The 26567-nt window shown below is 37.3% G+C and overlaps 1 protein-coding gene and 1 long non-coding RNA gene across 4 annotated transcripts in view; one reads left to right on the top strand and one right to left on the bottom strand.

The window, feature by feature from the left end:
• Nucleotides 1-2065: 2065 nt before the first annotated feature.
• Nucleotides 2066-26567, top strand: part of LOC127975469 (dual specificity tyrosine-phosphorylation-regulated kinase 1B-like) — a 43325-nt gene continuing 18823 nt past the window's right edge. Inside the window, exon 1 of one of the 3 annotated variants that reach the window (XM_052579588.1) lies at nt 2066-2857. Coding sequence is in view for 2 of the 3 variants with exons in the window: in XM_052579586.1 (XP_052435546.1) it covers nt 23864-24005 (142 nt within the window). In the remaining variant the exon portion in view is untranslated. Of the gene's footprint in view, nt 2858-21694; nt 24006-26567 lie in introns of those variants that run through there. The other 2 variants (XM_052579586.1, XM_052579587.1) reach the window with 2 other exon arrangements.
• Nucleotides 24161-25176, bottom strand: LOC127975512 (uncharacterized). The gene is made up of 2 exons (XR_008157539.1): nt 24557-25176; nt 24161-24458 (listed from the first exon to the last, which is right to left on the bottom strand). It is a non-coding gene; the product is annotated as an uncharacterized LOC127975512 (long non-coding RNA).

Raw genomic sequence — 26567 nt, 5'->3', positions numbered from 1 at the left:
TTAACCTCTACAGTAAAGCAAGGTAAGCACCATAAATAAGTATGTCAATACATTAACATTTTTGCATGTTATTAGTGCCCAAGCTTAAAATGTAACCTTACAAATTTTCTGCATTATGCATACAGGGGTCCCAGCTCCGTCTCTACAGCACTGTTCAGAAGTTTACATTTGGTAAGATTTTTTATTATGTTTGAAAGAAGTCTCATATGCTCACCAAGGAAGCTTTTTTTTTTTTTTATAAAAAAATACAGTGAAACCGTAATATTGTAAATAAGTTAAATATTTAAAATAAGTCTTCTGTTCTAATATATTTTAAAAACCACGTTATTCCTGTGCTGTAAAGCTGAATTTTCAGCAGCCGTTACTCCAGTCTTCGGATATCATTCTAATATAGTGATTTGTCCCTCAAGAAAGATTTCTTATTATTATTATTATGAGTGATGAAAACAGGTTTTCTGCTTAATATTTTTGTGTTTGAAACCGCAATCTCTTTTTTCAGGAGTCTTTAATGAATTTTACAAACAAAATTGCAAATACCTTTAAATATAAATTTTGATCTATTGCTTAATATGTATTGATTTCTTTAAATTATTATGTATTTACTGACATCATTTATTTAAAAAATTATGTATTTACTGACCATTTTAACAGTATACTTGACCTGAAAAGCATGTTTTTGGTTTTCGACGCTGTTGAACTCGCTGTTGTATCTTTGTACACCACTAGATGGCGTCAATCTCTGTCAGAGGTAAAGGTATGAACTTTCACCTTGAGTTTGATGACGAACTTCCTGCATTTTTACATTTTTAAGTAAGCTAGGTTGACCTGGTGGCTCAATTCGTTTATATCCAATTAAAAATATATACTTTTAAGTTTTATCATATACTACGGTAGGTCTCACACATGAATAAAGACTAGAGGGGACGCAAGGGTCAGTTCTGACGGACTTTATTTCAGTCTTCACTTCCTCACACAATCTTACAGACGTGTAAATGTTAAAGCTTAAAAGGTTAGGAAAAAAGACACCTATAAATATGTTTGGTGTGGGGAGAGCTGGGCACATTTGTGACCTTGTCTTTTATCCCATTGGCACATTCAGACGGTTTTAAATGGTGCCCTCGGCCTGAAACAATGAGGAATTCATGTTATGATGATGAAAGAGGATGTAAATAAAGACCTCGGTTAACTTAATCAGTTCCACATCCACTGGACAACCCCTTCCTCGATAAAACTTTCTTGAAGAACTACATGTATATTTGATTTATCAACTAGTGTCATTAGTGACTTATATTTGAGCACTATCAAATAACTAACCAAATCGAATGCAGTGTGTCGCAGAAGAGACAAGTGGTTTCATTAAATAAATAAATTACACGATATATAACTGCGGTGGCGTTTGTTTTAACGGTTATGAAGCCTAAAACCTAACTTTGCAGCAAGTTGTGCTTTGTAAAGCTCAAAATATTTAGACCTTTGTATCATTCAAAGTATTAAAAATATATAGTCAATGTAATGGGACGCATGGTTACTTTTCAGCAGAAAAATAATAGCTTAAACTGGTTTGTTTGTGTTTAAACTGGTCTCCTCTTACCAAATTGTCTAAAAAGCCCCAAACATCACTTTAAAAAAAACACTGAGACCAGCAAACGGTCTTAAACTGTTTTCGAGCGGGGGGAATGTAACTTGTTAACTTAATAAAATTAACAAATAAAAAAATTGGGGTGGGGGGGGGGGGTCCCAAGTACTTCATCATTGTCATGTCCCACGTCGGTTGTGCTGAAATACACACGTCGAGCTAAATTAAGATAAAAAGTTTTCTCAGTCAACCATTTATGGTCGCAGATTATCTCTGTGTGAGTAAACTGCTTCACATCTCCACAGCCTCGGCATTGTTCGTTTGCCTGGGCTTCAAGCAACCTATCACTTTATCTAATAGCTTGAAATAGGCACTCCAGCGCGCGTTTTCTAAATCATCGTTCCCGTAAAAGTATCGTTTTCCTCCCTTGTACAGGCAAATGCCGAGGCAAATCGCGCTAACAGCCGCTGGGCGCAGTCCGTTGTAGGGTTTGTTTAGGCGGCCATTTTGTGAACACTGCACACACACCGAGGCGAGCGCGCTTTGTAGCGGGGACGCGCTTTACCGTGCAGACCCTCTCTAGCGACGAGCAGCCTCGGAGCCGATCCGAGATTAACGGCAGTGAGGGGGGGTCCCTGGCGAATGCACATCGCTACTTGTAGCGGTGCGACGGTGAAACCCCGATTTAGTTCATCCGTTTTTCTTTCCTTTTCCTTTTTTTCAATTTAATCACTCTTCTTCTCACCCCACCACCTCTCGCTGCTGCTGCAAACCATCGCGAGCGACGCGCTACTACACTGCCGCTGCTAGGCGATGTGATCGCGGTTAGCCTGAGCGCTAGCCGCCGAGACCCACACACTACCATCACCGCTACTTCCAGCGATTTCTGTCCCACGTCGAGGCGGACTAACGCGGAGCACCGAGAGGCGGTTGTCACCGTTGCATGTGCGGCTGCTCACCGGATCGGCGGTTGGCCGCGCCGGGGGTTTGAAGATGCTCCTGCCGCGCTCATTTGTGCTTCTGGGGGACTGTGAAAAGAAAGACAGATGTGCTGAAGAGGGATTGTAGATCGACGACAAGACGATAACCTGCGCGTTTAGTATTTTTTTTTTCGGGAGACGATCGCAGAAACCCGTCCGAAGGGGTGGCGGTTCGGGGGGAGGGGGTCGTTTTGCCGGGTTTTCGGTCCGCCCCGGTAACGTTACCTGTGTGGCGGATGATCGGACGGTAAAGGGGGAATACTGCTAATGGCTGCTTCGGGAAGCTGGACACGAAGCTGAGGTAAGACTAACGTTACAGTTGGTTTCTCAACACGCAAAACCCCTAACTTACTGTCGTTTGTTTCACGCGGATGATCTCTGCCTGTTCCCTCCTCGTTCCTTTCAAAGACACCGTGTTCCCAAAGATGCCTGATGCACAGGCCAGGACTTTGGGGACATATTCGGGGAACATATTCGGTTTGTTAGTTCATGTAAACTGGGTCACATTCAAAAGACCACGAGCAGGTATTTAAACGTTAAGTTACCCTCCTGTGCCATCCAGGGAGTAGCGGCTCAACTCATGGCAGACAGGCTGCTTGCTTGTCAGTGGATGTGATTTGCAATGATTAAAACCCTGCACTATATGTTCCCCGATCTCTTTTCAGCCATTTCGAGTATTAAACCGCTCATTCTGTGCGATATGTAAAAAATAAGCAACAGTCAAATCCATTGCATGACTGGCTTTTGCAGCCATGCACCCATGAACATGTTCGACTGCGAGACCTTCAATGCATCCTTCGATCACCGCTTTTCATTACTCAGATTGATGAGTCAGGTTAGCCCATCACGTTTGTTTTAGACATCCAGTCGTCATGTAATGGCTGTTTAAAAAATAAAGATTTTAAAAAAATCCCTGAGCATCAGCTCGGCCACAATTACATTAATGCAAAACTGCGGTGTTGCATGGGATGCAAATCTTGTGCACAGAATGCCTGAAAGCTATCGAAATCTGACAGATTCTGGTTGGTTTTTAACGCATTTACCGTTTAACAAAACGTATGACCGTGCTAGGAATTTTTTTGTGAATAAAACCTCGACTTTATTCCAGTGATCTTAATATATTGGGTGACGTTACAATTTTCCTTATAATGTTCATACGTGCACATTCGTGATGCTTGGAGGGAAATATATGGCCAATTCTTATTACAATCAATTCTGTAATACATTTGGATATGGCCCATTTACCCAGGTCTCTATTTCGCCCAGTGTGTGGATGAATCTGGCTATGCCTACACCCTTCATCTCCATACCGTTTTCTGCAAGGCTTCTGCTGTGGTGCTGAAGTAGCAATGCCGGTTCAAAATGGACACACTTCTGCTCTTCTTCTGCATGTTGCCATCTCGATCAGCCATTATACTGCATCCTTAGACATTGTCACCTTTAGGAATGGTTTAAACGGGTATATTATTGCCACTGTGTTAGTTAGGATTCATACTTTGATTATTTTTCAGAACCAAAAATGGGTGGAAACATTTGGATTGAAGGTGAATCTTGGATTAAGGCTGCTTTGAGGTGGGGAAAAAAGAGATGCATGTTAAGTGATCGTCTCTTTTGATGCACGGTACTTTCAGTTGCAATGCAGGAGCCACCTGTCCCTTAAAATAGTGACTCTTTTATCTCCCTTTCCGGAATCATTTAAACTTTTACATGCTTTTTTTGTGCTCTCGAACCACATTATTTATTTTTAATGTGTGACAAGCTCTGTTTTTGGATTTCTTTTGGTGTCCATGGCAAAGTGACACGGAGCTCTGAAAAGACTAACTTCATTGTATGAAATATTGCAACAACTGTAAACATACTGTGGGTTTATAATAAAGGGGCTTTCAAGTATTTGTATTGAAAACTCATTCCATTTAAAGAGATAGCCAGTGATTTACTTGTAATATTAGGTATTTTGCAAGGTCTTGCATGGCTCATACTCTTAACTTTTAAACTACATCAAGCCTCAAACTCAAATTTTACCATGTTGTCTCAGATGGACACAATATTCTGTATAGCATCAACCGCTTTCAGATGTGTATTCTGTGAGAACATCCATTGTAGTTGCCATTCAATTCTTTTAGCTGACATAAATCAAACTGGGATGGACACAAGCTAGTTGGTCTTTACGAAGACCACCTAAGGCAGTATTCCCCATTCATCTTGCAACAGGCCTACTACTAAATTTGATAGCTCTGGAAGGAGAGGACACACACGCTCTTGCAAATACAGTTTATATAGACTTGTTTGAGCATATTAACCTGCATTTAGGCCCTTCTTGCTTTTCTTTCTGTAAACTCATGGTGAAAACTAGAGTAGAAATGTGCTGCTTATTTCCCATATCCCACCTCCCTATCAGTATTTCAGTCCGTCTGTCCCTGTGTGACTTTGCCCTTACTCTATCAGGACAAATCCCTTCACTCATCAGATGGCATATAGCCTAACACATCGATTTGGATGTGGCTCCTAACAAGCTTTTCCTCTAAAGCATGGCTTGCGTGTGTGGGGTCAACATGTGGCTCTGTGGATGAAAACAGTTTATACTGAAGTACGTTCTCCATTGAGGCTGTTTGTAAGTTCTTGAATTTTTAGAGTACAGACTTGCTCCTGTTGCTCATCACTATCTAAACTGCCAGCTGGACAAAGGGTTTGGTGACCTGGGTCAAGTTTTTTCATTGACTTGAATCGAAGACCAGAAATAGTTCATTTGAGGAGATCCACAGAAATGTAATTCATTTACATATCAAATTGAGGCATTACAGGGAAACTGCATCGGAAAATGTAGCAGTGTTTACAGACTCCATCTTAAACGTTAATTGCTTTGTCTTGTAACGGATCTTAGTTAAAGCATTTTCCACTGTTTCGCCAAACTCATTCAAACACTTAAGTGTTGTCAGTTTGGTGACCTGTCCATTTGGTAGTAAAGGTCACTTTGATGTCATTATTGAAGTTATAAAAAAAAAAAAAAAACACAGACATGAGCCAGTCCTACATACTCTGCAAAGTACATGTTTAATTTGGGGTATTATGTAGACTTTATTCAACGTGATTCATGAGTTGTCAGCACAAGTTGAATGGATCTCTCATGGTGTCATTTGCCAACCACATGAGAGATGGATTGATTTTTTTTTTTTTAAAGATTTTAGAGTCAACCCTGCAGTTCAGTCACATTGCAGGACCAAAAGTTAATTCAGGTCTTTGTGACCCTGTATTTAAGCAGAATAATAATGTTTGCCACCCATAAAAAAGGGCATACAAGAGCAGACTTCCTGTCAAGAGCATCTTAGCTCCTTCCATAAGCTGTTGCCACCTGTGCCTTCCTAATGTAGTTTCTTCCAGCTTCCCATTGGCTCATAAAGTGGTAATGAAAATCACACCGTGGCTTTGTAGATGTTGAACTGGCCTGGTGGATATAGGGTACGAGAGAGACTAGTAGCTGTAATTTAGCCAGATGTTGGTGACATGATGGCGGTAGGGAGAAATGGAAAGCTCAGTAATAAAAGCACATATGATTTTCTTACAGAAATCACACGGGACATCTTCTGTATCCAGACCAATTTATAATCTCTTTTGCAACAGTATGGATGATACATTTTCTCAGTCTGGCTTGGTGCTGGTTGTGTGGTGGACATGTTTTCCTGTAGGGAGAGTTTCAGTGCTTATGTCCGTTACTGTCTGTGCACTCTTTCTTGACCACTGCATGCACATATCAAAGAGAAGCCTGCCTTGCTGAGGTGCACCCCTTAGCAGCAGTAATGTGTGTGTGTGTGTGAGAGTGAGTCATTCTGGTCTAGTCCCCACCTCTACACGATGCAGTCTTGGTCAGTGTTTGAGCCAGAAACCCTGTAAGTTTCAGCAATGCACTTCATTGAGCAGATGCTGTGTTTTCCATCTAGACATTCAAGGTACTATGGTTAAACTAATTATTTGTAGAACATAATTAATGGTGCTTGCTAAAGCACAGCCCCCTAACAGTATTACAGTATGTATTGTATGTGTTGTGTTGTGGATGTGTTGTAAATTATTATACCTTACATCATTTGACTATATGAGATATACTACTATATTTCTAAGTGATTTAACTTTTTAGATTTTTGTTCTCAGGCTTATCTAGAAAGCAGAATGCAATAGGCCTTATTCACACATGCAGCAAAAATGTTTTTTTTTTTTTTACATTTATACATTCCCTGTGTGACTCAAATGCATTTTTGTAGCCTTAATAAGACAAAAGCGAAACACGAAAGCAGACTTTCTTATTCACCTTTGTAAATACATAGTGAATCACTATACTGTTAGTTTTGTCAGTAATACCTGGCCTTCTAGCAGTCTGAACAGAAGATATATATTTAACTAATCCTTTTTTTATGTGCTAGGTCTTGTTATGCAATTTGAAATGTTGTAAAAAAAAAAATATATATATATATATATATATATATATATATATATATATACACACACACACACACACACACACACACACACACACACACACATTGCCTATTTGACTGAAATAAAAAAAAATTCTGTTGTGAATGGGTAAAAAAAAATGAAATCAGATTTTCTGATTCACCTTCATAAATGGTCAATCTACAAAATTTTGTATTACTATTAGACAAATAGGAAAAACAACTGCAGTCTGAAAAAAAAAAACAATGGCATGCATTTTCAATGGTCATTTAAAAAAAAAATCTGGGTTTAGATAAATAAAATCAGATTTCCCCTGCATATGAACAAAGCCAAAGAGACTTGTGGAACTCAGGCCTGCAAGTATGCACCTAGCATAGAACACCTTAGAACATGGCAACATGCTAAAAATGGTTTGTAATGCCTTAGCAACTCCCTGGCAAATTTTGCACACACATTTTGTATTTACTCGTCTTTCAGTGATCTGAGTAGACATCCACACGTCTGCAGACAACATTCATGGGTCCCATCATATAGTTAATTGTTCAGGAGAGAACCATCCAAGAGCAGTAGTTCTGGAAACAAACCTGTAAAAGCTAGACCTTTTTGCTGTAATTTAAGCCTTCAGCTTGCTTTGTGTGGAGAAATAAAGTTATTGTGATGCATGTGGGAGTCTGGTCAGATGCATGTGTGCTTTAACATCCTCTGTGCATGTGTGCGATAAGAGGGAGCTGCTCATCTTCGTGGTGATCTTTTTTCCCTCTCAGCATCCCTGCCTTGCTGACCTGCTTAACGCAGCTCTGAGATGGAGAGAGAGTGAGGGTGACTGAGTAGAAATGCATGGAGGAACGAGTCTGGAAGACGGGAAAGGTAAAAGGGAGATCTTGATAAATCAATATAAATGGATCTCCTATTCAGTCGAAAGACTAAAAGGAAAGGTGTAGAGATGGATGTGTGTCAGAGAGAGAGCGAGAAAGTCATTGGTGGAGCAGGATGAGATAAAGATGTTATGAGCTGCTCCCAAAATAGACGTTTCTTCATCATTTTAGTAATCTTTATCCATTCCGTGCAAATCCCTGCACCATGAGAGAATAGGCATTTAAAGTCAAGTGCGTGACATGACCACAACATTGAGTTCATTTTAGTTCCCAAGGTGAAAAAGGCATTGTTTTATTGTTGTTGTATATTAAAACTGAATGTAAACGAACTATTATGGGATGTACTACAATTTCTAGTCTGCTATTGTGAGTTGAATTTCCATACTATTTGATTCTGTCTATAAGGGCTGGGTTTTTGACACAAATTCCACAATTTTGATTCAGGCTTTCAATTCGATTCAGCATTGATTATTTTGGATATATATCAGGTACAATCTCTCAACTAAAGCTGTAAAATGTACATTTGGGTTGTGCCGATAGACGATAGTATCGTGTATCGACTATAGTCCGAGATATCAGATTTCTCTGTCGATAATCAAGACGATATTGGGCTCATTCTCCTATTAATGTATTAGATTATAATAATAACTATTTTTATTAGGCGGCCTATTGTAATTCGGCTATCAAACTGCCCAGCTATTTCACACACAGTGACATGCGCACAAGGGATAAAAGCCTGTCGCTGAAGAAGTTGTAACGCTTTGATTAAATCCATGAAATGAAAGAGATAGAAAACGAGTTGGTGTCCCACACATTTAATGGCTGGTACACGACAACGCGCTCTTTTCAAACTCTTGGCATTACAAATAAAGTAAAGACAAAATAATAACAAGGCGGCAGAGCGAACTTATCATCCATAGTGGTACTCACGTACTCTGAATTATGTTCTCTATTGAGGCTGTTTGGTAAGTGTTTTGTAAATTCTTGAATTTTTAGAGTACAGACTTGCTCTTAAGTGAGAACCACTATGGATTATAAATTCGCTCTAAAGTCAGAACTACTATGGATGATAAGTTCGCTCTGCCGCCTTGTTATTATTTTCATGCACACCGCACTATAATGTGATTCATGCACAATACATAGTTTTGGCCATTACAAAGTTTAAATTTTTAATCTACATATTTAAATGGTGGCTGTCATGAAAAATGTATGGATTTTTTAAAACATAAGAACAGTCAAAATGATACTGAATATGTTATATGGTGCATATATTTAGTGAAATACCCCTTTCGGCTGACTAATGAGTTTATGGTCACCGAATATGTTTGTTTCTGAGGTAAATGTGATGTGACATTGTTTACAAGCTGTTATATTGACGTCTTTGCGCAGCTGAAACACTGATTGAGCCATTACATGAGACAAGATACAGATTGTAAAGTTGTACTTTTTTTTTTTTTTTTTTTTTAAGTTGTACTCTCTCCACTTACCTTTGGATGTGTAATCATGATTATTTTGTGCTGAAACTGGTATTAATGTGGTAGAGATGATCAGTTCACATGCGCTCTGTCTGTTGAATTAAGGCGCTACAGCAATCTGTCACTCAACATTAAGCAATGCCAAAATGGCATTTATTTTTTAAATACAGCAAGCAATACAATGGATATAAATTGAAACCTGAGACTTTGTTTCATAATAAAGCACCAAAGCAGGGATTTATTGGATGGGAAGTGCCCTTCAATGTTCCATCCATTAGCTGAAAACATGCTAGACTAATTGATTCTTGGGATTTAAGAATTGATATCATTCCGTAAAAAATATAATCGGTTAATATCGAGATATCAATATATATATATTTTTTTACACAGCTCTAATGTCTATATATTTATAGATGAAGAGTTGGAACCGGATGTTTGATTGGAACCAGCATCTTCTGCATGAGCAGCACATTTGCTTAAGATTTTCATTACCAACTTTGTATGCATTACCAACTTTGTAATGTATCTCTAGGCAGATACTAGTTGAACTGCAAAAAGCCAGTTTGAATAGGAGCTTGATGATCTTGGTAATTTGAGCTAGGCTATATGTAGCTTTAGCTTCGTTATAATAGTTATTTTTGTGATGACGTCCATGTTTTAGATTGTTTCACCCCGGTGTTCTGATTGAATTCAGCATGGTATCAGCTTCACTAGTACTGCATTTACTGCTTACTAGAAGTTAGAAGTTAAGCTTTCTTCATCAACATAATGGTCCAACAACTGACACTGAAGAGCATTGTTATAAAGGCTTGTTTTTACATTTAGAAACTTTTTTTAATTCATATTTGTGTGTGACATGACTTGCCTCACTATCAGTGAACTAATGAGAGGAAATTGCATTTATTATGACCAGAGTTTTGTGAGTTTCACTCTATCGTACACAGGCTTTAGGGATGGTATGGCAGCACTCAATAGGCTTGTATGTCGTGGAATATGGCATGTATTTACATGGCCCATGTCTCTATGGATACGGTGACGTGGGGGTAGTGCAGGGCAGAACAGTATAGGATCCTCATCAGGGACATTGCTGGGTCACTCTCTCTTCAAAGGGAGATGAAAGTGGGTCAGGACTGGGGGAAGAGATGAGAGGAGAAAAGAGGAGAAGGAACGAAATCAGGAGCAACTGAGAACATGCCTCAGAGTTTTATTTTAGTCTGTTGCACCAGTGCTGATTAGTTGTTCAGCGCTTATTCTGTAATTATGTCAGAATGTAGCATCAGTTGGTATCACGTGATGGGGTGACAGTAGTCCTGGGCAACACAGTTAAACCACAGTTTAAAGGGATAGTTAAATGAAAATGAAAAGTTTGTCATTTACTCACCTTTATGTCGTTCTTAACTCATTTGACTTACTTTTGTGAAACACAAAAGAAGAAATTAAAAAGTCAAAACATTGTACCTATTATCATGGAGTAAAGGCTGTTTACATTTCGAAAGATAAATATTTTAGTGTCCACTAGGGATGTGAATGGGCATTGGTTTTTCAATTCAATTATGATTGTCATGTCAACGATTCGATTCAATTCGATATCAAGATTATATCAAATTTATTTAGTGCATTTATATTAAATTATATAAGCAGGCTACTTTTAAAAATAATTATGTAAATTAATATATAATTAATAATTTTCAAGAATTAAAAGTAAATATAACTTAAAAATAATAATAATAAATACAATAAAAATACATACAAATAAAAATAATAATAATACAAGTATATATACGAAAAATATAATAAAGGGTGGGGGGGGGTGATTACAAGTGATAAACGTAAAGCACTTTCAGTATTTGGGAGTGCTTTAAGTATCGAAAGTTTACAGATAATCTAGTTATGGGTTTTTTCTTTTTTTCTCAGCATTATTGCCATTTGATTATTACTAAAGAAATCATAGACACTGGCAGCTTTAATACACTACATTTACACTAATGCAGATCTATTTCCACATATCAGATATTTTGTCCTGTTCTAAAAACATAACTGACTTTGTTTACATCAATTTCAGACAATAAAAGTAGATGTAGGTGCAATTAACAACAAGGCTACGAGCTTCAGGACAAACAAGCTCAAGGCACACATGAGAGTCTGTCAGTACGTGAGTTTCGTGTATCTATTACGTACTGCATTTTTAAAACTTGTGTAACAAGTGCATATGTGAATGATGTCATAGGCTATAATTGATTATGGTCTATTACTGCATTGATACAGAATCGCCCACGTTCGCATCGCAATGCAACGATAAATTTTGACACCCCTAGCATCCACATCAACTCATGTTATAACGTTCTGTTTACAATAAGCACACACTGCAGATACGTGGCCTGCCACTTTAAATGCTTGAGCTCTTTAAAGCAGAATTAATTCTGATTGGCTGTCAATGTTCTTATCATTCATTAATGCAGAAAAAAAATGTATGTTATTGTTAAGGTATGGACTGCTATTAATGTCGTTTTAGGACTGTGTTTTAAATCTCCAAATTAATCCTTTGAAACCCATTTTAAAATCAGACATTGCATTACCATGAAAATGATACATCAATATCATTTTACAAAATGTTTTCGTTCATGAATTATAAAAATGTTTAAGTTTGGATCAGGCACTTTCACGTCTATGTTCAAACATAAGAGGTGGCAGTTAAGGGGTTAAGTACTTCAATTTCAACAATTTTCATTTAAAAGGATAGTTCACCCAAAAATAAAAATTCTGTCATTAATTACTCGCCGTCATGTTGTTCCAAACTTGCAAGACCTTTGTTCATCTTCAGAACACAATTTAAGATATTTTTGATGAAATCTGAGAGCTTTCTGACCCTTTATAGACAGCAATGCAATGGAAACATTCAAGGCCCAGAAAGGTAGTAAGGACGAACATAAAATAATCTGTGTGACATCAGTCATTCAAACGTAATGTTATGAGGCTACAAGAATACTTTTTGTGCATAAGAACAATGACTTATTCAACTACTTCTTCTCTTACATGTCAATCTCTGCTGTGCATTCAAGAGAAGACCATGACGCATGTGTTGAAAACAAGCCATAGCACATCCAGGTTTTACATCAGAACACCGGCTCCTGCATCAGCAGTGCCACACACATGCGTCATGGTACCCTCGTTAAAAATTGAAAGAGAAGAAATCGTTTAAATAAATGTATTTGTTTTCTTTGTGCACAAAGTATTATAGTAGCTTCTTAACATTATGGTTGAACAACTGATGTCACATGGACTATTTTAACGATGTCCTTACTAACCTTCTGGGCATTGAACATTTCAGTTGCATTGCTGTCTATGTAGGGTCGGAAAGCTCTCAGATTTCATAAAAAATGTCTTCATTTGAGTTCCGGAGATGAACAAAGGTCTATGGGTTTGAAACAACAAGTGGGTGAGTAATTAACAAAAAAAAAAAAAACATCTTTTTTTTTTATATCTAATTTGTAGGTTTTATCAGCTTTATTTCAGTATAATGTTTTAAACCGTTTTAGTGGTTAGTTAACAATAAGAACACTGGTCTTGTCCAAAGACAACTCATGCAGTCAGTCTAAAGTTTGCCATCAGGGTTGGCACCATCTTATGTAAATTTCCAACTTTCTTTTGGGGCTCCTTTTGCCAATTATAAAAATTTTAAATGTTGCAAACATGAACCAGTAGGTGATTCAGCAATTCAGAAACTGTTTATTTTATATTACTGGAAAGCTGTAGCTGGAAAACCTAACCCCAAGGCAATGAATGTAGTTGAGGTGATCCTAGTTTCACATGCTGGCCCACCTATAGACATTCAACATCCATCTGGATTGTCCTAGATAACTCATACTGCATACATGGGTTCCACAAATTGTCAAAATGAATACTAACAAGCTTGCCAGTCTGCTTCATCACTTGACTGCCAGAGGCTGGGTGGCTATGCACATACATGCATCTCTAGATGCGTGCATGTGCCCGTCCTTAAACATCTGTATGTGCTTTTTGGTATTTTTGAAACATGCCTGTTTCAAAGCCCATAGTTAGTAAACTGCATGTGTCCATGTAGAAGGCCCCGTTGTCACCATGGGAGTGCAAGACTGCTTCATGCACTGAGTGTGACAGCCAAAGTGCCTGTCTGTGTGCCTGCATGCCTGCACACATCCCTTACCAGGCTCCATGACTGCTCTAAGCTGGCACAGCAAGAATTAAATAGCCAGAGCTTCTAGAGATTATGCCTGGCTTAACAGAAGCTTAATCACATAGTATGTGCGGTATAGGAGGAATGGGGCAGACAGAGGGAAGATGAAGAAGAGAAGGAGAGGTGGCAAGAGGGGCATTATGTGTTCATGTGGACCGACCGAGGCCTGAGGATTGCTGTTTTAACAGTTCAAATGTCAGGGGTATATTTGATCCAAAAAGCAGCATGGTGGAAATCAGCTGTCGACCTTATGGTCTTTGTATGTTCAGTAGCACTGCTTTTGAAAACCACCTGTACTATAACTATAGAAATCTTTGAACTTGATGCTTTAAATTTTCAGCTACCAATGACAATTCAACTTGGTCTAAAGTAATAATACATATATTTTATGCTTATATGGCTATTATTACCCAAAACAAGCTATATCCAGACATCATATCAAAGTAAAATTTGCCAACAACTTTATGTGTGCAACGTGAATGTATAACAGACATGAATGATAAAATGCTGCATAAAAAATGCTATTTGGCTATTAATCAGAATTATTTTACCCACCGATGCTGCTTATGGTGACATTAGCAGAAAAGTGTTAATAATTTCAGACATGGAGAATGGTATTACATTTTAATAGAAGATTACAGAAGACAAGAAAGTTTCAGATTCTTTTAAAACAAAAGTTAATGTTTTTTAATATATTTAATGATTATTCATTATTATTATTATTATTATCATCAAGAAAATACATAGTTACTTCATTTCAGCTTTTTGTTGAGTATTTTGATACAGATTGTAAATAGGTATCGTTAGGTCTAATTACAATTTAACATATTTTGTAAAGCATATTGAAATGGTTGTTTTAATCAGAGGGTGATTCAGGTTGGGATGCTCTTCAAAACCCTTTGAAATTTGTTTATGCTAATATTTTCGTGAGGATGGTCAGTCATTGGACTAACTGCTAAATCATCTTTGATTATTTAAATCTTTTTTAGATCTTAATATTACTAAATTTATGTAAAATATGTAAAACATTTTAGCCTAAATGTAGATTTTTTAGATTATATATGAGGTAGGGAAAGAAAAATCACTATGTATTTGGATTCCTTGAATGTTTTGTCTTATTAAAGGCATAGCCCATCCAAGATGTAGATGAGTCTTAATCAGAAAAGTTTAACATTGCAGCACTTGCTCACCAATAGATCCTCTGCAGTGAATGGGTGCCGTCTAATTTGATAAAAACATCTAAACAATTATATAGGTCAATTTGGATTGAGAGGACAACAGGAGATGGACTTTTTATGTAACATTGAAAGGAAGCATTATTATAGATTATAGAGTCATATTTTGGTGAAAAGTGACATTTAACATTAAAATGCCTTGATGATGCATTTGTTGCTTACAAACACGCAGCTTTTCACTAAATAAGATGTTAACTGATGGAGGTGGAGTTGATTATTGTGATGTTTTTAACATCTGTTTGGACTCCCTTCTGACGGCACCCATTCACTGCAGAGGATCCATTGGTGAGGAAGTGATGTAATGCTGAATTTCTCCAGATCTGTTCCAATACAGAAAGAAAATAATCTACATCTTGGATGGCCTCAGGATGAATACATTTTAAGCAAATTGTGAGCTACTCCTTTAAAATGAAATGATACCTGCAGCATGCATGGACTGCTACTTATTTTACCATGCACTTTCCTTCTGCTTAGCAGCAACATCTATGAAACAAGACAAACTTACTGAAAAAGCATTGACTCAATTGGGCAAGAGAACTTGGAAGAGTAAGAAGTCCCAGAAATCACCCTAGACTTTACAGTGATGTGAGCAGTAATAGTTGAAGCTGTTAAGTGTAAGCCTTTTCATCAGTTAAATACCCTCGGCTAAATGCACAATGATATCTTTATGTTAAGGAGGGTGATGTTGACCCTGACATCTGTTATTGTTTAACTAATCAAAGGATATAAGATATATGGATGCCACCCTGAAACATGTCAGTTAGACACATCAGTCACTACTTTTGTAACTAGTGGTTTGACTTGCTTTGCAGATTAGTATTTCATTGAATAAATTTGTCGAAACTCCCAAAGATTTGGCTGCTGAAATCTAAACGAAGGTAAAAGACAAAGCATTTGAACTTTTATAGGTTTTTCGGAAATGTCCGCATTTCCTCTCTAATAGATTGTCTAGCACTCATGCCTTGTAATGGGGAGATATATTTGACGTTTTTTACATTGATTTGTTTTAATGGTTTGTCCTTTGGCAAGTCCAGTGACCTTAGTTTATTCCAGTCCTGCCATTAGATCACGTTCAACAACTTCTGTGTCTATGTAAAGTTCAAAGCTGGTATTTTTGTTTGTTTTTTTGTAAAACTTAATACTACATAGTCTTGAAAAAAAAGTGGCAGACAAAATACTAGTTTGCATGCTAGATGCCATCATTACTGCCATCATTTTTATAAAGAGAGGAGAGACTTTTTTTTAAAGTGCATTTGTAAATGATAGTTCGGTGCACATTTGTTTTCATGTGATCCAAAGTTTGCCTTGCATTCTCCATCTTAAACTTTGTGTTATCTGCTATTATTTATATACTATTATAGTATTTTGATTTTTTTTTTTTTTTTTTTTTTAAGGTGCGTTAGGTGCTTTTGGTATTTCTATATTATTCTATTTAGTTTTAATATATTTTTATTTTATTTATTTTTTATATATTTATTTCAGTTTTAAACATTAAGATGTAATAATGCTGCACTGAAAACATGCAAGATTATATATATATATATATATATATATATATATATATATATATATATATATATATATATATATTTATTTTATTTTTTTTTTTTTTTTTTTTTTTTTTTTGTTTTGTTAGTAACAACCTTCCCTTGATTTTCTAGATTCACCAAGTGCAGATCTAAAAAGGCTTTTTCTCTCCCTCTGCCAGAGCTTTTTCTCCATTGCTGCAGTGATTTATCTTGGCCACTAGAGGCAGTAGAGGAGGCACCACCAGTACCTTCTCAATTATTAGAGCTCTATGCATGCTTTTTTTCTGTTAATCCCAGGTAATGCATTAAAATCACCAAATATATAGTGTAATAAATTGTTCTTTTGTTTGTTTTAGTATACTTTTCGTAACTTGATTTGTTATTTTATATTTTATTTCTGTGTGTATAAAATTATGCAATATTTATATATTGCTGCTTATTGTTATGTCACCTAAAGGCTCCCAGTGGCACCTGTAGGAATGGCCCGTGAGCAACCGGATCTCTCCTATAAACTCTCCCTGACCTCTTAAGAGAGAAAATAAGCCCTAATCCCTCTATTGTTGACCGTGCATTATATATAGAAAGACTTATGCATACATTAATCATTGTAGAATAAAATCACCCCGGATAAATAATTGAAGATTAATTGCATCAAAAAGAGGTGTGGCCTGGATGACAACGTCCTGACTGTTTCTCTCATTGACTGCCTGTGTAAGTGTTAGATGTGTGGTTTTCAGGTGAAAGGTCGTGCTGCGGAAGGGAGGGCAGGGTGGAGGGAAGGCTCATCAGGGATTAACAGTGGGGATTCTCCTGCATCTCGCTCCACGAAAGGGTCAGGCGTTAGTGCACTGACACGTGTGGACAAATACTGTCAAGCTTTGTCTCTTCCCGATCGTCAGGTACATGGGTGTATTATTACAGAACATATTTAATTCAGCTTTATGTGCCTGTAATCACTTCATTATTATGATGTCTGTAAATACACAGAAAAGAAAAAAAGTTTTTCCACACACACACACAAAAAAAAGAAAACTTAAAAATTTGCAGATCTAACAGGCAAAATCTACCTCTGTTGTAAACAATAGGTAAAAAGAAAGGTTGGCACACCACAGCTCCAAACATGTGTCTTCATCAGACAAATAAAATAAAAGAATTAACTTTTTTCCATGTTATTCTTACATTAAATGTGTTAGAATATTATACTGAAGTTGCAACAAACTTTTTCAACTTGATACATGATTTTTTTTTGGCTGACATTTACATTCTCACTTATTACACAGTTGCATGACAGTTGGTGAAATAGTCACTCAAAAATTGCCAGTAAATTTCAAAATGAATTACAAAGAAACGCCAAAGGACATACTGAATTAAACTTGAAATTTTTAAGTAGAAAAACAAAAATGTTTTCATGTAAATCATATTCCAGAAATCTTTGTTTTATTTACAACTTAGAAAATTAGTTTTTTACAGTGTACTCAACAAATAAATGCATTAATGGAAAATATTAATTTGAGTTTAAATTATTTTATATTATTTGAGAGAGTGCAAACAGTCAGTACATTACAACTTTTTAGGAAATGGTTTTCTCGGATAGCCAATCATACAGTGATGTCCTGTTTGGAGGCCATTGTTCAGAAATATTTGACTGTTAAATTCTGTGATTGGCCAATCAGAATTAAGTATTCCTGAGAGCTGTGTAATAAATGTATTATCCAAATTGTGTCTTATCATGCATGATGCTATTTTAAAGTATTTTATTCTTAAAGCTATTGCTGTGATTTAATAGAGTGGTTTAGAAATGCTGGTACCATGTCCTAAGTGTTGGACATCTTTAGCGTTTGTATCCATAACTTCCAAGCATGGCACCTCATGCAACATATTTATAGATGAAACTTCAAACTTCTGTAATGGTAAACTTGACCCTACCCCGTCTTAGGTTTCTTGGCAGAACTTTCATGGCACTAGCAACATTGGGCCATTTTTGTCACAGGTAACTTAAGTGTAATGAGGACAACTGTGTTTGGAAACAAGTTTTTTACAGCATCGTATTCTGCGCATGTGCTTTCATACCCTGCTACAGAGTGGCATCACTAAACCACTAGTAGGATATCTAATTACTGAGAACAACAGAGTGGCCTAGCTCACTTAAAACTAAAAAATGAAAGTAAAAGCACTAAAACTTAGTTTACTGTTAACATAAGAATCCTAAATTAAAAGTTTGTTTATTGTTCATGGTCACTTATTTGTCCTTTTAATGTCAGAGGGCACTTTGCGATCCTAGCTAGATGTTCTGTTCCTGATCTGTTTAAGTGTTCGTTCCATAATTGGCATGTTTTGTTTTACTGCTCTTGGATATACAGAATCGACATGGTCCAAAGAAAGCACACACTTAAGGTGGCTATTTTAAATATTTAGGGACTAGGAGGTCAGCTTTACTTAAATATCTCACTGTTGGTGGACAAGCCAGTTGCCAATGGGATGTGTTTGCTGGGAGTGCTGTGATGTATATCTGGCCGTTCTGCCTGTCAATAAGGAGGTTGAAAATAAAGCAGTATATGATGTGTTTTGGTCAGCATGCCTTCCTCATCTTCTGCTCCTAGTGGAAAGCCACTTTTTTTCTTTTCTTTTTTTTTTTTTGTCTTATTCAACTTGCATGTGTCCAAACAAACAAATGTAACTCTGTAATGCACTCTTTAAAATGGAGAAGAAGAAAAAAAAAACATCTCTGGCGTGAGCAGAGCTGAAACACAACCCCGGCAACCTCCCCGCAGTGTAATTGTAATTCGCTGCTGTGTTACCCCGCCGTTTCTTTTGCGCTTGCTAGCTTCTTCAGTGAAGTTCGACTACCGTATCTTCCCACTGCATCATGTTTACCTAGCAACACGCATCACCCGCTGCCGGCCCTCCCATTGGTCATTTCAAAACGCACCCGGGACCAATGGCAGGGCTGTTACCATGGTACAATGTGTAGTTGCCGGGTGGAATTTTGCTGCAAGGCACGTGAGTCCCGGAATCTTCGCCTTGCGTTTTTAATCTCGGGTGTCTGGAGCTTTGCAAAGGTGATTTATTGGAACCGAGTCACATTTCCTCTCAAGAACCAGCTCACTTGTACACGTAGACGTTTATCTGTGCATTTATGCTTTACAAACCAAAACAATAATGTGACACATAAGGGGCTGCCGCAGCTGTCACAGGCGCGCGCACTGCTGTAGCGGGGGAGAGAAAAGAGGAAAGTTGAATTTTCTTGAAGTTTTAAATGAAGTCTATTTCGCAGTAAACGACAATAAAACCCTAAAACGTATTTTATTTTATAAACGTATTTTTATAATACTTCAAAAGTATTATAGTTGTATGAATTTAGCAAGCTAATAACGTTAAGAAATGTGTAAAAAAGTTAATTAATTTAATGCTTCTGAATATAAATTCGACATTTATATGTTTTCTTATTAGTTTATTAGTTCAATTTATTCATTCTTATTTGTTCACGAAAATGTTGGCCATATTACAATTTAAGCGAAAATATTTATTTTAATACATGATAACTGAATGTATAAAAAGATTATACACTTATACATAGTCATATCGATCATTTTCTCTTAGCAGGAGAAAGATACGTGAAAAAATGCATATTAACGAGCTTCTGTGGAGTCATGGAGGATGAATGACGGCATGGTTAACCTCGTTTTGCACCCCCCCCCCCCCCCATACACTTTTATGGGAGAACAGAGAGGAATTACCAACCCGCACGCGATAGGGTTTTAAAACATGATTCCTAACCACAGAATGGTCAAATTAGAAAATATCAAACATTCAATATCGTATTTACATGTTTTAGCCAAGCAATATTTTTTTTTATTTCCTCACAAATCCCAGTTTAGAAGAAATGCTGGCAAACTGAAACGGTAAAGATTATACTTGATTGAAACTGTATGCCATTTATACCATAAAAGGTTTTCTTTTCTTTCTTTTTTATAATAACGAACCCGTTCTAAGGATTTTAAGACTATTCATAAGTTAATCAAATTGTTATTAGAGCTTGTATACAATCAATGACAAATGACATGGATAAATGTTTGAAGCTTAAGTTAAAAGACTCTAGTTTTGTTTGCCATTTCTTATTTGTTACATCTCAAACCTTATCACGGTATAATTTTAATAACTGTTATTATAACTTAGTTAACGAGTAATATGAATAATTAATGATCACTTAAGGTTTGCCCTAATGCAACACTTCTCAGATTCTGTTTCGCGTGCGATGACAGTTCCTCTCTTTCTCTTTCTCTCTCTCTATCTCTCTCTCTCTCTTCTCTCTCCCTCCATATCAATCTACCTGAAATCTTGTGTTATTTCCGCGGGCACGTCATCCTGTTTCCGCGGCGTATTTTGGAGACAACAAGGAGTTGGGGGAAAGGGCAGTCTCTTGTCTCCTCTCCGCCCACATACCAGGCTGACCAATCCAAACAGCCATGGCGATCACTTCTGACCAATCGCGTGTAAGCTGCCGCGGCGTCGGATAGCAACAGACACCACGCACGCGCACAAGGGGTGGAGAATGTAGCACCCCTGAACGCGTGCGAGCAGAAAGGGAGGGAGGGAGATTTGAGGAGCAGCTCCATGGAAGGGAACATCGGCGTGTGTGCGCGCTTTAGCACAGAAAAGTTTGATGAAACTTAATGGGCACAGAAAAATAACTTATTTATCAAGTGCGCACAGTGTTGCCAAAGCTTTTTTTTGTTTGTTTGTTTGTTTGTTTGTTTTTACAAATATAATTAAATGTTTCAAATAATGTCAGTGTTTTATTAGGTTATTAATAGGTTATTTTCTTTTCCATTACAGTAAAATAACTTGAGAAACATGAGAAATATATATATTTTACTATGCTATTTCTTTTGGTCATTTTCTTTTTAGCTTTTATGTTTTGTATTTACTAAAACCTGTATATATGGATATATATATATATATATATATATATATATATATATATATATATATATATATATAGAAAGATTAGATATTAGACAAGATTAAGCAGACATTAGATACTTTTAGCATACTTTTAAGGCCTTGACCCTCCTAACCTTCGTGTGAGGGCTCAACCTCCAATGACTTTGTTTAGAGCGTTACAAAAGTTAGGCCTGTGTTTACAGCTGTTTTTGTTTGATGTGCAATTGTTCATGGCAAATAAGATAATTTTATCTGTGTTTAGTGGTATGATTCCAATAAAAGCGTTGTGTGAATATCTATATCTTCGGAGTTACTATAAATAGAGAGAAACGGCTTGGTGGCGCTACTAAACTGTAAAGGGGGATGCTAGGTCTTTTAAATGCTTGTGAATGTGTTTTGTGCTGCAGCCTTGTTTGATCTGATGAAATCTGAAATAAGCACATAATCATGCGTCACTCCTTTTGAAACGTGTTTCATGGTTCTCATGGCAGTCCTCCACTTTTGGTGTTTAAACATTGAAGCGTTGGGAGCTGCGTCAACTGAGTTCCTCCACAGAGTGGCTCTTTTATTTCCCCCCTCCACTTGAAGGTGGATGGAACAATCCTCGTTGCAGGGTGTGGATCCAGTGCCGGCCAGAGAGGCACGACAACAAGGAGTAATAACGGGCAAGCAGAGCGTATGACTTAAGACTGACTGAAAAATAACGACTTTTCGGAGGAAATTAAAATATCGTGGAGAAGCTTTAAAACGAAGGAGGGCTACGGTTGATGGTCGATATCCAAAAGCTGGAGTCACAACAGCAAATTTATTTGTGAAAGTGTACGCGGAAGCCCAACCAAACTGCACGGAATTGCATCGCGGTGACAGCTCAGGATGGAAGTAACGTCAAATTGTTCGCCAGCTGATGTTTTTCACGAAGACACTTGCTGACGCTTTGAGTTCTATTTTTACGGTCGAAGGATATTTTAAATTGTCAGTCGCGAACTAAACGGTCTCTGTTGTTCTTTGAGGCGACTTGACAGCACAAGGTTGGAAAACAGCGCGACCATTATAATCCTTACTTTTGACTGAATTCTCACGGCTTGACCAGAGAACGGGACACTGGGATTGTCTGGACTTATTTCTGGATATCTTTTTCGTTTTCTTTTTAAATACCAAGCACATTCACGCAACCGAAACGTCTCTTTACAGAACTGAAGAGGTTGTGCCCTTGGAAGCGCAGGCTAATGTTATTCGTTTGACGGTCGCACTCTATAATTGAGACTAAATTCTTTTTTCACCCTCATTGTATTGTGAAAAAGTATCAGTGAAAGCGGCACGTTTTTATTCCCCTATCCAGACGTGGTGCATTTTTTGTGCCTGTAACTTGCACTTCAGCACTTTGACTCGTCGTAGTTGCATGCACGTGTTTGTTTTGATCCTGCAGCCCACGAAAACATTTATAACAAGCTTTACATTGTCACCCGTGTCTTGAGCTCCTGGCTCCCTCCTTCCCTCTTTTTTTTTTTTTGACTTGCAAGCGAATAAGGTCGCCTGTACACCTGCAGACTTTGCCTGTTGCGTTCAAGGGGAAGGGTAACTCGTTTTTCCCAATAAGGAAGTCAGTGTTACCTTTCTTACCTGGAGCTGCATTTTTTCGCTTATCAGGATTCAGAGTATAACTGAAGAAAGTGGCAGCACAGCCATTGTTGCCAAGCGCACCTGCCGCCTTTGACTAATTTAAGATACTGTAGGATACCTAGACAGAATATAAGTAACGCCTGCTATTTTTAGCAAGAGTGATGGGGTAAATGGTGTTGAAAATTGAGACCCCCACCCTTAAGGCTACCAACACTTCCAGGTTTAGCTCTGGTTTCCTTGTCAGCTGCTGAATTATCTGGCTTGGAAAATTGAAGTGGGGGGTCCTGTCTCAACAAGGATCTTAGTCTTATCCCACAATTGTGAACAGTTTCTCCAAAAGTTATTGCTGTTTTGTCCAATGGAATCTACTCAGTATTGTGGGACAATAAATCTAGATAGAGTACAAGTAAAAAAAAAATTGTAACCAAATAAGCTAATCCCGTATAAAGCAAGAAATATATCTATATGTGTGTGTGTCTCTCTATATATATTTATATATATATATATATATATATATAGCTCTATGAAGTATATAAGACATACATAGTTAGAATATGTATATTTTTATGCCAAAATTGATCATTGTTGCCTGAAACCCAATCCATTGCCTTAGAATATTATAGTAATAAAAGGAATAGCAAGGACAGAACTGAAACAGTGTTTGAAATAACTTAATGGTGCCTTTTTCATTCATCAGTTTCTTCTGTCTGTCACTTCAGGATTTCACAAGTAATTAATATTTTTGTGCTTAAATTTAAATCCTAATCTTTATAACTTGCCTTCAAGGTTCAAACTTGAGTTTAGTTACCATTGGATGTATCCTACTGGATTATTTACTGAAGTTTTAGGCATGTACGAAGGATTATTCTATACTTGATGTCAGCAACTTTTTCGGTACTTTTTGGGATCTCCAACAAACGTGAATAGAGTCATTCTTTGGATATCACGGGCCCACCAATAAGCATTTCAGATGGTGATCACTTCGTCTGTGGAGGAGAAGCCGCAGCCTTCTAACAGAATGGTCGCAAACTTGCCGACCGAATCCTGGATTGGCACTCCAGATCAGAATCGCTTCTTACCCCAGTCACACCTACTACGGAAGCCTGCAAGAAGTTAGTACAACCTCTTTTTTTCATCTATAGCAAATTTACACCAGTTCTTGCTGCGCAAGAGAATGAACATGCATGGATGTTGGGAACTCTATGTGCGTTCATGCATGATTTCATCCTATAGCAATAATGTTCTGTTGAAGTAAAAATGAAAGGCGTTCATTCAAGTCAAGTGTATTGGGTAATGATGTCACATCCAGTTATTTGTCAAGCATTAGGTTTCGTTTAAACTTGCCATTAACATGAGACCTGTAACCAGATGTTGTCCACATACACATTGAAAAGACGAGTGTAAATGCACTTCTGATCGGAATGTTATTCGATCAGCGTGTCCTTGTCCAGAGGTAGTCGACGACTCATTGTGATAGGATCTCAGTGTAATGTAAATGCAATCCCGCCATCGTGTCTGCATTCGCAGGTCGACATCACGCAAAACGCCGCCTCCTCTCTCGCGAACTGTCAGAAAAAAGACAGAGAACATCCGTGTGGAGACTAGTGAGACTCCTACACTTATATTTGATTTGTAAAATGTCCCGTGACAAAAGAAAACCCACCACTTCAGGTTGACTTTGCACTGGGCCATTCTTTGCAGTCTTATTTAAATATTGCACTGGAAAGACAGATCTGATCTGTTATCCGGATAGAAAAGTCAGTTGATGTTGCCAAATGTAAATGCACTGTGTTCTGATTGACTGATGATCTGATCTGCTTGATTGGATCACGGTGATCGCATGTTAATGCCAAGTGCAGCCTTAGTGGCTGTTGAAGTTCATATTTACCTTTGGTCAATGGTAAACATTAGAAATCCTAGCGTAAATACAGTTTGTCCTTGACAGCATGAATCCAGTCAACAACACCCAAAACTGCATGGAATGTTGAGGGAAAAGCAAGCAAATTGTGTTGACAGGTCCTTGGAATCTGAGGAAGTACATAAGCTTTCAGTTGGGTTTTGAGAATGTAAATACAGTTTGGTCAAAACATTGCTTGGTACATTGAAAGTCATCCTTGCTTTTAATTGTCTATGTTTTGTCAGTGAATGTAGTTAAGCCTTGGCACGATGTACATCATTTTATATGATAAACTAATAAAAATCAGTACAATGCTATGTTTATTTATGAATTTTGGGTTATCCAAGGTAAAAAATTAGCCCACCCAGGGACATTTCCCTTTTAGACCGGACATAAATGAGTCAAACGTTTCACACACTTCAGATAGCCCTGCAGAACTGCACTCCTTTTCCCATCATTGTTTTAACATAAGTTGTTCAAACAATCATGGGAATAGGCACATTCTCGAATGGTTTCAGAGGCTGCTTGATCTTTGCGTCACTTCTGCGCTGTAATTTGTGCAGTGTGCAATAGGAGCTCTACGTGAGGTGTGAGCTCACAGTGATTGCTCTGTTGCTGGGAATCTTAGAGCTGCAGCAGAATGCTGTTCTGTAGACCAGCATGTACTGTATTGTGCACAATGTATGTCACGAAACTGCTTTTCTTGGTTTGTTAGTCATATTTTAAGACTTAATGATAAAGATAACTGTGACTCTGACTTATGACACGAAAAGGCAGTTGATAATTTTTTTTATTTCTGCTTTTATTCCACTGGTAGTGGTATCAGTTTGCTGTCCTGTAATTTTTTGTTTCATTCTTTACATGGATTCAGTATTTTAAAATATTATGTCAAAGACTATTGTTGCATTTGATGATTTTGTAGAACAAGGGCTTAATCATCATCTAGTAAACTATTTTGCTCACATGAAAGCAAACCAAATTGAAAAATAAAGACCTCACCGTAAGTGATAATTGGTTGACGAAACAAGATGGCAGTGGTAAATATTTTTGGTAGGGATGCACCGAAAGTATTTTCTTGGCTGATGCTGATTTTTTCCCCAATATATTTTGGCAATTTTTTTTCACCAACATCCAAACTGGCTTTTTACTGTTTTGTCTAGCTTTTCAAAGAAAAAATATTTACTTAACACTGAACATTTTTAACATTCTAGCAGACGTTATACCAAAATGCAGTTTAACTTAAAATTAAGTTACCGTAGTAAAATATAATTTTTTGGCCATTTTTGAGACCTATTTTTACTGTACAAGAAGTAGAAGAGAATTGAACAATACGTGTGACTATAATAAATGTATTAAAGTTGTTGTAATTATTATCATTGTATTCCTTTTTTTTTCTTCTTTTTTTTTTGAATGCATAAAAATGTTAGTGAGCACAGATTTTCATTGCTCTTCGGATTTTGAACCCTGGCGCTGCAAGCTCATGCCGCTCTGATTGAATACATGCAATTTGTGTGTATTCAAATATTTGTAATTCTGTTAATGCAGTACTAAACGGTCTCTTGCTGTCGGTGCTTGTAATGATTTTAGCATCTTTCCCTTACACTTTTAAATACTTTCACACTGCCGACAGGTTTGCTACAATAGTGTGCGTCTCTATTTGATCACGTCACGTCATTGTCCGGTAAAATTTATTCTGTTTTCTTTCTTTTTTCTTCCGAACACCGAAAGAGCTATTTTTGCTATTTTCAGCTGAAGTATTTTGGTTGCCGAACATTCG

The sequence above is a fragment of the Carassius gibelio genome, chromosome B16 (assembly GCF_023724105.1).
Source record: "Carassius gibelio isolate Cgi1373 ecotype wild population from Czech Republic chromosome B16, carGib1.2-hapl.c, whole genome shotgun sequence".
Lineage (NCBI taxonomy): Eukaryota > Metazoa > Chordata > Actinopteri > Cypriniformes > Cyprinidae > Carassius > Carassius gibelio.
Note: the sequence above shows the minus strand (reverse complement) of the source record. Positions and strands in the feature narration are given on the sequence as shown.